This window comes from Glossina fuscipes, unplaced genomic scaffold, assembly GCF_014805625.2.
Source record: "Glossina fuscipes isolate IAEA_lab_2018 unplaced genomic scaffold, Yale_Gfus_2 174, whole genome shotgun sequence".
In the NCBI taxonomy this organism is placed as follows: domain Eukaryota; kingdom Metazoa; phylum Arthropoda; class Insecta; order Diptera; family Glossinidae; genus Glossina; species Glossina fuscipes.
Window position 1 is genome coordinate 370,991 of NW_023998517.1, and position 14,114 is coordinate 385,104.

Below are 14,114 nucleotides of genomic sequence, written 5' to 3' on the forward strand. Positions count from 1 at the left end.
TTAAATACGTTACAAAAAAAAAAAACACGCGTATCACTCACGTGTTTGTAATTAAAGAAGAGAGAAAGAGGATGATTATCAATTTTGTTGTAACATCTTCATTTTTTTTTTCTTTTTTGATTGTTTTGACTTACTGTCACTACCTTAAAAAACAAGGAAGAAATTTCTCAATCGTATGTATTACTACCTCACGTACATTTCCCTACATTTCCCTTTCCTAAGTGCGGATGATTAGTGTAATATTTTTGAGAAAAGACAGCACCTAGGATTCTTCCTACATCCAATGTAGTTCCATTACTTGATAATTACGACAAAAAATCCTTGAATTTTATATTTTTATTCAAATGAAAGTTCGAGTAAACGAGTTTTTTGCATAATAGAACATCCATCCGTGTGTAGAATATATCATTAACACATCGCTTGAAATGCTTTTGCTTTTATCATCTCTTAAAATCAGTGGTAGATATCACTGCTCCGTTATTAAAATATATCGTGAACTTTGAATCCTTTTTTTTCTAAAGCAATCACTTATCCTTTATATGAAAACGTAAGCAAAAGCTATTTGGATAAATCCTATTATTGATAATTGCTAAGCGTTGACGTCGCTATTGCTTTTCTTTATCTTCCTTTGGGCTTTTTAGAGCTATGTTTAAGTATCCTAACGCCTAGGTTAAATTACCTCCAATCCTCTTTGTCCTTTATTTGTATATTTTTACTTATGAGTCATATTGATATGTAGCCGTTAATACCTAAATAAATAAAAATCACCATAACTTACATGCGATATAAATATGCCAGGCTGTCGAGCTCCAAAAGGTACACAAGAATGATCGGTACCTCCAATAATACTGAAACCCAAAGATCCTTGATTTTTAGGTAAAATAACTTCCTGCAAAAAAAAAATTTTAAAAAGCATTATAGAACTTATAAAAAGTTTTAAAAAATGTCAAATATTTGTACAAAAATCTCATATGTGATTATTAAACTAAAAAGAAAAAAAAAAAAAAATTTGCTAATGAATTCGTACTTATACCTAAGTTATGTACAAAGCAATGCAATTTTGAGCAGAGGCACGTAACCAATAATAATACAACAACGCATACATATTATGCAACAAAAAAATTCCACAAATGCAAACACCAGAGTCCACCCAGAATTTAGTCTTAACTAAATACATATACATGAGAAAATACAATAAATGCATAAAATTAACCAAACAAACATGAGTAAGAGACCAATAACAATAATAACATGGAAAAATAACGAAATAACAGAAAAGTGCAATAAAAAATATTATTCTTTAATATCAGCTTAAATTTTACAGTTTTGGCTATGTTATGTGCACACAGACAGAGAGATAGAAAGAGGTAAACAGATTGTCAAGCAAGGCTACGCAATAAGATAAAAAAAATTTATCTAAAAGCAGGGAAAGTTCGCTTTTCGCCGAAGCATTCGACAGTAGATTACAACATGAACGTAAGTAGATACAAACATGCATACCAATGCAAATTTGATTACAAGAATTCGACTGTAAATCAAAAACCGAAGCCTATGAGTCACATATGATACTAAATTGATATTTTTAATGATTTGTACATTTACACGAACGTTGCGGACGTAAATCGCTACAACTTGAGATTATTTGCAGAATTTAACGAACGATGACATATGGAATGAAGTACTTTCAGAAATGCGTACAATGGTAATTTTTAGCCTTCAGCAGAGGCGATCAAGCAGGTACAGCAGGTAAGAAAAAGGCTGACATCGTACATCACTTTACCTATATATAATTATTCACTCGTTTTGGCAATGATATGCCAAAAATGACAACTTTTTTTTATGCAAAGACATACTTTCCATGAAAGCCCGCATATTGGAGGATGCCCGAAACATTGTAAGGTGAGATCTAAATTTTGCAAACTCCATTTATTTGCTACGAATTTTATTATATTTCCGCTTTTGTTTAGAACTAGAAACTACTTGCTTTTCGTAGTAGCCCCTATATACACATATGGGGTTTTAAAAATATTGCTACGTAATCCAAATTTCTTACTGTAAAATTTTTGTTGCTAAATTCCTGCATTAAAAATTATGCCTTTTTCTGAAGTTCTCACTATTCGTGACAAATCTTATATGAAGTGGATTCCAAGAAACAGACCTACGTGGTTCAAATTTGGTCGACTTTTTTTTTGCGTTAAATTGGGTTAAATAAAGAGATTTTCATTATAAAGCATTAACAGTTAGGCCTTTTTGGCTTACATTTCCTGAGAGTCTTTACATGCGGTGATATCCAAAAAATAAATGTACGTAACTCAAATTGGAAAACTTTGATTTCTTTGTCGATTTACTATTATTATGAACCAATTTTCACCATGAAATATTAAAAATTATACTTCTTTTGCAATTTTTTGCCACACATGGGGAGTGGTCGTAAAATTTTTCCTGTCCGATCCATTTGGAATAGCGTTCGTCCTCGAATCGAAACACGTGAGTTCGCCAAACTTCAACAAAATATCTTAAAAATTACGATCTTTAGGTTGAACGCAAAAATACATTGGCACAAATCGGGCGGACAGATGGACAGACAAGCTTAGATCGATTCAGAAAATGATTCTGAGTGAAAATGGTATGCGCTTCCGTACAAGTTTAATATACCTTACACAACAAGTGGTGTACGATATGAAGACAGGCTTACAATAAAAAAATCTGAAGAGATAATTCACTCTCACGCAACCAAAAAAAAAAAGTCGTCATCTTGTTTGGCTTACAATTTGGAAAATTAGAGTTCATCCAAACTTTGTGAAATAGTTCGTAATATATTACATTATTTTGCAATGGTTACGTTGCAACATTTAATTAAATAACTCAGTTATTATTACAATAAGACAGTTTGACGAAAAGTTCTCCCTGAGACTTTCCAGATCATCTCAACGGTTTCAGGTTAAATTTCACGTCGCTCTGCATTTGACACGAGCTTTCCTGGCACGATAGGTGATGCTTTATTTATAACGTAGGAGACCTACGGACGTCTAAAATTATAATGAAATTATCACCCTCCCGATGTCATTAACTCATCTCTTTAAAAATACAGATAGGGGTTCGATCTTTAACCCAAAACTTTTATTCTGTTGCACAAATTCCATACATCTTCAATCACAATACTGAAGACGAATGTAATTGAATGTCATATATATTTTTTATGGAACCGTACAATTTCAACCGCGAGCTGACTATAGATGTATACCACCTCCACCACTTGTATTATGCATTCGATAACCGTATACATTACTACTTATACACGCCCATTTTGAATTCAAGAATGTTGATCGTTTTGAAAATTGAATTCTGTTAAAATGCCAAGCTAATCAACAAAATGTATATTTCCGAAACCTAGCAAACAGTTCGTTTCGGGAGCTTAAATCTCGACCCAATTCCACGATAGTCTTTGTACTAGAATGAAATTTCTACCTGTTGTAGGGTACTACCCTTTCATTTCAATGAAAAGCATATTCAATGCATTACTCTTCCAATGCATTCACTGCCAGATGTTTATGAATTTTCCATAAACCCAAGTGGTTTATGATGCATCACATATTTTAGATACGAATACTTTTGTATGAAATGTAATAAAAAAAAAATTTTATATAATATTCTCGAGTCATTTAAAAGAAATAATTCATTACATGATAAAAGCTATGACGAGAAAAACTCTTTAATAAAAAAAGGCTTTTATTATTTAAGATAGAAACTCGAAGAATCAAATTTCACTTGGAAAGTATACGAAATTACTTCTCCTCGTTCTTTTCCATAAAAGGCGTTGAGCAAGTTAACATGACAGAATCATTCACAGACAGAGTCATAGCAAAAAAAACTCATCAGAGGCTCGAATTTACTTTAACTGAGCCTACATAAGCTATTTGCCATTTATCAAAACCCAGATATCATTCAGCGATTAATGAAAAGCGAAAGCTAGCAATTAGCTTTTGTTTTCGATCGTAAAGCCTTGAAGCAATAAGTGCTTCTTTAAATGGCAAAGAACTGCATATAGAGTGTACTCGACAATAAAGGCAAGTCACGGTAAGATAAGGCACAAAACAAAAATACCTACTCCATATAAATATTACATTATTGTATTGCATTTAATTTTCTGTTGCTTTCGTTTCTTTTATGCATCTGTCCGAATAAATAAAAACAAATAACATTGTTATGAATCATGATTTTTTTTTTGATAAGATAATATTTTTAAAAATTGCAACTTTTCGTCTCTCTGCAGGTAGATGTATTTGATAAACTAACTATCAGTTACATTTGTGAATATTTTATTAACTTTGAATATTCATCATTCCATTAGCAATCCATTAAAGTCCATTTATTTTTACAATCGTTCGTTCAAGAGGCACAATTGAAAAAATTTGATCCACTTTTAAGAACAGGAAATTTGAAAAAGACGGGCAAAGAAAGACATGGAGAGAGAGAGAGAGAGAGAGTAAGAGAGACAGAGAGATTCTTATTTACATTAAAATATGATTGATTTACAAAGATTAATAGCGATAAAAACCTGCATTACCCTAAAACGCTTTAAGGCTAAAGCAATTTGCAAACTTTCAAATATTTTCTTTAAAAATGAATCCTCTGAGTCATGCAGAAATTTTATAGCATGACATATATATAGACATATACATTCTTTATACATTCTCTTCATATGAATTGCACTATAAATGAAAAGTCAATCATTTATAGTCAAGCAAGTGAAAGTGTAGTTGTATCTAAAAGAAATTGAGCAAAAAGCAAAGTTTTTGGTCACATGGATTAGGCGACAATAACATTTCGTATACTGTCATAAAAAAAAATAGATGAATCGAAATGTGTAGACGTTAATGATGATTCACGTTCAAAATATCCGAGAGGCGCAATTAGCACTTTCCATATAGTATTATTATATAATTAATTGTGATTGATTTGGCTGAGGCTTACCACCTGCTTACTAATTTTACTAATACTAGAAATCTTAACTAAGAAACATGTGCAAAGTTTTCAAACTGTTCTAAATGATGTTTGAATTGAATTGGTGTTAAGCCAACAATTTGGCTTTAAGGCAATCGAGTTAATTGTTTGTTAAAGTCGTAAAGGAAGGCTGTGTGCAATACCTACAAGGAGTTGAGATAGATACATCTTTCATAATACCGATCGACTCAGAAGCAGTTTCTCTGTCCATTTGTCCATCTTATTGTTTTCTGTTCAACCTGCAGGCTATGATTTTTGAGCTATTTCGATGAAATTTAGTACATCGACTTATTTTGGCCGCAGAACGAACACTGTTGATAATGGTTTGGATCAGACGGCTTCTAGGGTTACTTCCCGTATACCACCCTGCAGTTGTTTAAATAAGAATTTTTCAAAATAAGGAAGTTAATGGGAAGCCTCTCGTCAACTGACGTGAGATTTTAATTGTTCCCTTACGCGTGCTATAAAGTAAATGGTTAGGATTAGAATACCTTTTCGACTCTTTCCCATACAAAGGCTTATTTTGAAAAGTCGTTACATGATTAACTGTAGGATGGTGTAGGGTATTTGGGCCGTCATCCATTACAGAGTTTTTACTTGTTTTTTCCTTAAAGTTTAAAAAAAAAATTGCAAAAGTAGTCCTACAATGATTAAATCAAAAAGGGAAAGCTGACTTTGACGGAAGATGTATGCAGGCCGTACAGTTTTACTAATCGAACACATGTTCATATAAAATATATTCAAAAGGTAAGATATTCTTGGATCTTCTCGCACCGCCTCGCACTGTTCGTAAAATCACTCATTTTATCAATCATGTAATCGTTATTCAACCAAGGAGAACTGGGTTCTAAAAGAAGGATGAAGAAAGAATGGACGAGTGAATAAATGTTTATTCCCTTTCATAAAGCAAAGACCATCTTATTGTTCACAAACGGAAAGTACCAGAATAATGGGAGTTTCGCCTTCCAATTTTATTAAAACCCTTTATTAAAACTGTAAGTCTTTGCAAATCAAAACCAAAAGAGAATGACTTACGTTATTCATCAACCAAGAAGCAGAGTAGCGAATGGACAAAGGTGCCTTGCTCTTTAAGGCTCTTTATTACAGAAGATTTCTCTATTTAAATGCAAAGTCAAGAGATATTTAAATATGTGAATAGCATAATAGAGATCCCAGCCCAGAAGCTGCTTTTAAAAAGGCAGCTTTTCAAGTAAATCTATTCAAGCAATAGATTACAATATAATCAATTTTATCAATCAATCAATTTGAGTGATTGTTAAATAAAAAGCTATTATTATTTTTCAATATTTTTTTCTTTTTTTTTTTTCGATGGTATTTTTCCATTTTACAAAATCTATGTGGTAGTACAGTAATTATGGCATAGCTACGTATGTACATATATGCAGCAAATTCAAATCAAATGTATATACATATTTACATTGCAAACAAAACTAAACTAAGCTAGATTTGCGGTAGCAAAACCAACACCTAAAAAAAAAAAAATAATGAAAACGTGAAAAAATGGAAAAAAATATTCTAACGTAAATTACTGTGATTGTGAAAAAATTACATGAAAACTATTAAGTGTTTTTCATAAAACTTATTATTTACAAAAATTATTATTGATCGAAAAAGTATTCGGTTTTTTATTTCAGTTTTTGGTGCAAGGCTAATTTAAAAATCCAGATAAAGGTCGAATGCGCAGACGTGCAAATAAAAGAATTTGTTTTGCTTTTTTTTTTGTTGCCAAATAGTTTTAATGGAAAACCAAAAAAAAAAAAAAAAAAATTAAACCAAAACTTATGAGAGAAATTAATTAAAGATTTGAAAATAAATACATAAACACTTCATTTAAATAATTAGCTATAGGAGCGACCGGATTGGATAATCGGTAATATTACTTTTAGCCTTCACGCCGTTTCTTGTACGTTCATTTAAAAGAAGCAAAGCATTTTCTCTTTTCATGTGCTTGAAGGGAAATAGAAATTTTTACATTGATTTTTATTAATTTAATTTTTTTTTTTTTTTTTTTTTTTTTTTTTATTTAAAATTTAAAAAATGTTTTAAAATTTATTTTTTTGGTTTTAATTTTTTTTTTTTTTTTTTTTTTTTTTTTAAAGTGAAATGTGAAAAATGAGGTGAAAATTCTATTAGTGGAGTTGCTAGTAGTACTAGTAGTAGTAGTAGTAGTAGTGGTAGTGGTAGTAATGTTGTGATGATTAGTTGATAATCACCTCACTTATTAAAGGTTCCGCTAAATGATTATCGGTGACTCGAGTCATTACTGTTTCCGTAAATGTTGATTTAGTTATTGTTTCGGTGATTCGTCCCAATTCGGTGGGTGCAGCTGGGAACATTGGCAAATCAGGCACAGCCTTATTAACCGTTACTGTAACGGATGGACCTACACCGACTTCATTTGGCCGAGCGACATGCACTTGATGCTGACTTCCTCCGCTTAGGAAATGTGCAGGTATCATTGCTTGGAAATCCTCACTGGTTAAAGGTCTCAATGATGACGATTGCTGCTTTTTTTTTTATTTTTATTTTTTTTTTTTTATTTTTTGTGTTTTTGTTTCACATCCAATATAAAAGGTGAGAAAGGAAGGAAAAGGGTTTGTGTTTGTTGTTATTGTTCGTTGTTGTTCGTTTGGTTTGTTATACATAAAAAATATTATTTCAAGGCATTTAATAATAATAATTTGATTCAAGATTATTTATAGTTTCGTTAAAATGTTTTTTGTATTAATTTTTGTTTTTAATTATATTAAAGAACGAAAAAAAGAGAGAAAAAAAAAACAGAGAAAAAATATATCTGTATTTTAAATGTTACCAAGTGAAAATTAATTAAATAAATATATAATTTATATATAATTAAATCATTTTAAATACTTTATTGTTGATCATTTTTCTATGTTCAGTAAAAAGTTTTTTTTTTTATGCATTTATCGCAAAAATTGTATTTATGTTAATTTAATTAGTGATAGAAGAACGGTTTACAGTATTTTATGTAAAACAAATAAATTTTCCTATGACTTTGTCGTATAAAGGAATAGCCCGAAAGTTCTCGTAATGAGCTACAATTGCAAATTTAATGGGTTTTTGTTTTCTTGCCTTTTTCAACTCCCATTAAAGAATCGCATGAAGTGCTAAGAAAGTCGCTTAACCTCAACGACTTATAAGACCGAGCCGGGCTAATCTAAAAAGTGATTAATCAGAACAAATCATTCGAAACAAAGGCAAAAATTGTGAAAAGATATTCTTAAGGAAAAAGCTTTATGCCCTTTTCGCCCCGATAAATGGCTTAAAAGTTGCTTAACATTGGTAATGTTAACTTTATCAAACTGTACTATGGTGCAGATAAGACTTAGTAATTCGTGACAATTGCGTTTTGAAGGCGAAGTAAAATTTTGAAAAAATTTCATATATTTTACAATATCATTCAAATCAAGACGATAAGGGCTAGTAAGCTTTATCATAGGACAGGCAGTCGCGAAATGAAGGCATGCAATGTTTCTAAGCAGATATATTTCTGCATTGCAAGCGCTTTTATGGGGAAAGCATGCGAAAGTTCAAGTGAATATTGCGCTTAAAAACTGCTGAAATATTGTTCATAAAAATTTACATTCGCATACTCGAGGCATCGTAATTTAGTCATTAAATTAAAGCTGTACTACTATCAACAAGATTATATACCATAAGGTAGGATATTATAGCTTTAATATCAATAAGATATTATGGCTTGTTCATTGAATTGTTCCATGCAAAATTAGGATTTGTGAAGCTATTGGCAGAACATAGTTTGTAAAGAAACTAGTGTACGCAGATAAACTAAAGACTACTCCTTGTAGCGCCAAGAAAATGAGCTAAAGGTTTGCACTTTATATTATACTTTGCCTCTACCTAATTTTACAGCGTCAAACTTATATTTTCTTAGATACCTAAAAGTTCCAATTTTAAAAAATTGAACAGCTATTCCGTTTCGAAATTAATTCGCAATCACCCGCGTTACCCGCATTAGTACTGGATTCTAGATTATTTTTGCAGACTACTATACCTATCTTTTCGACAAATCATCCTCTATTTCCCTGCATTCCCTTTAACAACATATGAGAAAGAAGATAGAATATGATGGCCGCAGTCTAATTAATGGGTGTGTGCTCTATCGATTAATGTTCGCCCTTTACCGACCGAGCACTTACTACAGCTAAGGCCAAGGCAAACTGTACCGCATTGAGATTTAAACCGGCAAAGACAGACTTTGTGATTGCGATTTACTTACATATTAGACGGTATAAAATATGCTGAAGAACCTGCCGCGAACGAATTTTCCTAATGAAAAACTTGTATCGGTTCTTTCCTAACTAACTCTTTAAGGATTCTAACATGTTGAACATGCTCTCACATATCGTAGTGTTTACGAATTCGAAAATTAAAATTGAAAGCATTTATGGAAAACACTGTTCTAAAAGTACACAAAAAAATTGAATTTAATTATATACCACGCAACATATTCACAATTAATATGGAAAAAAGTTGGAAAGTTCATATGTAAACTAATATTAGCATAATTAGATGGACTTGCTTTTGATGGCATTTATAAATATAAAACAAACACATACAACAACATACATTCATATAAATTCCAGCTGCATGCTTACCAAAACTTTAACCCTTTTTGCCCAGGTCGTCATCAAGCGAATTACTAACATATATTTGTTATAAAACTATATTGTTCGCTTAAAATTCCAAACTACGTTTGGTGTCGATAATGTTTTAATTAATTAAAAATTTCAAATTTCATAAACAAACTAACTAAACAAAGGATGAAGTTATAATAGTTTTGATTTTCAGTACGCAATATACATGAGAGACACCACAAGGAATTGTATGTATTGTTAATATGTCTCCACATTTCAAGTCGATTTTAATTCATGTCTGTCCTTATGTTTTTGCCATTGTCCCAGTATTGAGATAAGAAACGTAAACTTGTCGTTTTACACATTTTGGTTGAAATCCACAGGTTTAGCTCAAAAGTTGACATAGGCATGTTTACATCCAGCAAAACACTACGAGGTGTTTTCAAAAAAAAAAAAAAAGTGACTTTTCAAATTTCGTGGGCTACGTACGTTTGAGTTTTCATTTTTCATTTTCCATTTTTTTTTTTTTTTTTTTTTTTTGGCAAGTTGACAAGTGGTACAAGCTCTTCACAGGAGACCGAGAAGAGTTAATAAGGACGCCCGTCCTGGACGTGTCAACGCGTCAACAAACCGATGGAAACGTTGAAGCAGTGAAAAAAATTGTTATGGAAACTCTTCGAATCACTATTAAAAAAGTTGCGGTTGGCTCATGCCATGCGATTTTTCCGATTATTTGGGGCACGAAACGTCTGACAGTGAAGTTTTTTTTCCGAAATTGCAATCTCTTAACCAAAAGTCCGCGCAGAACCATCGCTCACGAACGGGTGGATGACGTCAACGACGATCCGGGTTTGCTCGAAAGCGTCGTAGCTGGTGACGAAACATGACTTGTGACGTCGACACCAAAGCCGTATCATACTAATGGCAGAAAGGCCCTTCTGCTCATTGTTTTCTTCGATTGCAATAGCAAAGTGATTTGTGAGTTCTTGCCCGAACGTGGCACGGTCAGTAAAGAAAGTTACCTTGGAGTTAAGCGCCGTTTCCGTAAAGCAATATGAAAAAATTTTTTAAATTGTGTAGCAATCAATCAGGGATATTGCACCACGATAACGCGCTAGCTCACACATCATTGTGTGTTCGTAATTTGTTGGGCAAAAACAATACCGTAATCATGTCCCCTTGTGACATTTTCCGGTTTCCTTTCCATGATAGGACAAACTTTTGTTGCGATTAAGGAAGCGTCGCTGAAAAAGCTCAAGCTACCAAAAAACGCTTATCAGAGGTGCTTCGAGGATTGGAAAAATTGTTGGCACATTGCACCTAAGGGGCATACTTTGAAGGGGTCAGAATTGACATTGATGAATAAATAAATATTTTTCGCGAAAAATAAAGAGTCACCTTTTTGTTGAACACATACACACTCGTAGTAAATATTAAAGCGAGCATGAAAAATGCCTGAAAGATTGAGAAGGTTTGAGATTTTCCGTTTTTTCCATATGAAAATGGGGCAGAGGTCGGGCCGTTGCTATTTTAAAAGGAAAAGAAGAAAACACTTTTCGTCCCTTAAACGACGTTTCCAATTTCTGTTCACTTTCTTCGAAGAGATAGATACACTCAAGGCAAAAAGAGTTATTGAAATTAAATTTTTGTTTAAAGATTTCAATGGATATGAATTTTTTTTTTAATAATTTTTTAATGTAATTACATTATATGAGATGGTATTGAATCGTAATGGAGAATATTTTTTGCATATCAATTTTAAAATATGACAATTGGAAATATACACCAGAACAAACATATTAGCATAGAAACACATGCAATTTTATTATTATGTGCATGAACAATACAACACACGTAATATATTATGTTATTACACATAACAAAAAGAAAAAAAAACCAATTGTTAAATACTTTCAACAGATCGTTCATAACAATAGAACATATATATATAAATACATATATTATGCTTACAAAATACGTACATACACAAATGCATTAAGCCCTTATAATTTTATAATGTGTTGTCTCCTTCTCAATGCAATTAAAGAGTGTTAAGACTTAAAAGACTTAGTTTTTGGCAAATTTTCTTCAAAGATATTTCCTAAACACAGTTTTCTTTTGTTCAAATTTAAGTAATATTTGAACGTTTTTTTTTTTTTCATTTAATTGCAAAAATTTGTGTTGATACCTCCTAAGGTAGATTTGAACAGAAATTTATTTTTTTTCTATAATTTCAGCTTTTATTCGATCCTGTGTTCCTTCAAAGAAATTTGTATACCCATCACCGTAGGAAGCGAGTTTTATCCATTTTGTCAAAGTTTTTCCAATGACCAATGAAGGAAGCTGCAGAGACCGCATGAAATATATATTTATTCTTAATCAGCATGAAATTCTACATCGATTTACACATGTCCGTGTCGTGACCATTTGCTTGACCACAAAAATGAAGCAATCGACTTCAAATTTGACAGAAACACTGGAAGTTCTTGTACGCAGGTGTTGGTACTACAAGACTGGACTATATCGATCGCAGGACACACCTACAGTATCACGTGAACTGAGAACACTTGTGCTTTTCAAAAAAAAATATAAAAATGATTTTTTGCTCATTACGTGCATAAACTGCAGCAAAATAAATCTACAAAATTTTGAACGATAAATATTCTATGGGCGATGTTGAATCACCTGCATAAGAATTGGGCAAATTGATACCACGCCTACTCAGTGTTAGAGTGTATCAAACTTTAATTTGTTTCTCAATACCTATGTAACGGGGAGAAGCAAGCTTCAGAAACCCTATAAAATATATAAATTCTCGTCCAGTTTTAAATTAGGGATGCATCTCAACGTATCCGTCTGTCCACCTAACCGCCTGCCCAACTGTGTCGTATCTGTGGTAAACATTCTCCCCTTCGTAAAAATTAGTTTACAGAAGAATTTGAAAATGACCAAACGACAAGCCTCACTATCCGCACACCTATGCAACAGAAACTGTGAAAACTTTCGCTTTCCGTGTTTCTTGCTTGTTACTCATAGTAATCTGGTTCTTTTATTTTTTCCCGTCTTTTTTAGGATAACGGTGATGGGTAGAAAAGATTCATTCGCTGCCAAACATAGTTTTCTTTTTAAAAAAAGAAAAAAAAACTGCACGTGCGTAGCGTGTGCACAACTTCTTGGAGATATTTTTTTCTACGAATTTGACCGATAATAAAATGTTGATATCCTTCAACTTTTTCCGACTTTATTCGGAAGACCTCTACGCGAAAAATACGACCAAAAATTGCTTGTTGTTTTCGTTTTTTTTTTTTTTTTTTTTTTAAAAAAAAATATTATTTTTAAAATTTTTAGTTTAATATATTTATTCGTGACATGGGTGTATACGTATGCATGAACAGAATAATTGAAAATATTTATGGGAATGTGATACGTTATTGGAAGAAGGAGAGAGAACATCACTCATGTTCATGACCCATATTATAGGTATAAACAACTAAATGTTTATATACATCGGAGAGGTTGATATATGTGTGTGTGTGTATCTGTGTCTGTGTGTGTTTATGCATATAGTAAAATCAGTTAATGAAAATGCTTTCATCTTGTATTTATTCTTAGATGTGATTTAAGTTCTTTTAAGCATTGGTTTCTCAATATTCCTATCAATCATTATCGATCGTTTATAATTCTTAAATTGAACTGAATGCCGATCGATCGATGGATCGATACTTTCAATTGTTTAGGCAAACCTGTAGTTAATTTATCAAAAAACATATTATTTGTGTTTTCTTTCTCTTCTGCACTATAATAATCAGCTAACTTAACTGCCATAGTAGTAAAAGGTCATTATATAATGGTATTTACTTAAAAGTTTTTCTTAATGAAACTTAAAGAGACGTGTGCACAAAGTCTTAAATTAATAGAAAAGAAAAGATAAAGAAAAGAATAATAACCGAAACCTTTTTTTTAAAAACACTTACCTGAGCTTCGGTGGTATCGGTAGCAGGCGCTGTATTGGAAGGCGTACTGGTAATGCCTATTTTGGCATCAGCATGAGGTATTTTACCGTTATGTGAGGTGGTTGCAGCAATGCCAGTTTCATTGCCTACTCCATCATTTTGAGGCACAGAATTAGAACGCCTAGGAGCTGGCACTGGTTGACCGGTTAATTTATCAATCTGTGGCATTATTGTTGATGCTACCGGCGCTGATATCTGCTGCTGCTGCTGCTGCTGCTGCTGTTGTTGTGTAGGCTGGGAATAAGCACTTGTGTTGGCAAAACCATTTAATTTGGCCGAAGAAACAGTACTCGTAGGTTGTTGTGATACCGTTACTGTTGCTGTAGATGTTGTCATTACCGACAACGGTTTGTTTGTATCATAAGAACTAATTGGTTGTGTTGTGTACTTGGTTGGAGTTGATAGCTGTTGCTCTCCTATGATATCACCAATCGAACGCTTAAAATTCACTAGAGAG

General features: G+C 32.3%; 1 protein-coding gene across 17 annotated transcripts in view; it reads right to left on the reverse strand.

Annotated features, from left to right (window-relative positions):
* Positions 1-14,114, reverse strand: part of LOC119641713 (protein lap4) — a 309,554-nt gene that overhangs the window by 200,974 nt on the left and 94,466 nt on the right. For 15 of the 17 annotated variants that reach the window (XR_005247877.1, XM_038040526.1, XM_038040525.1 and 12 more), the window contains 3 exons: positions 13,619-14,106; positions 7,239-7,532; positions 779-889 (listed from right to left, as the gene is read on the reverse strand). Coding sequence is in view for 16 of the 17 variants with exons in the window: in XM_038040526.1 (XP_037896454.1) it covers positions 779-889; positions 7,239-7,532; positions 13,619-14,106 (893 nt within the window). In the remaining variant the exon portion in view is untranslated. The remainder of the gene's footprint in view (positions 1-778; positions 890-7,238; positions 7,533-13,618; positions 14,107-14,114) is intronic. The other 2 variants (XM_038040512.1, XM_038040517.1) reach the window with 2 other exon arrangements.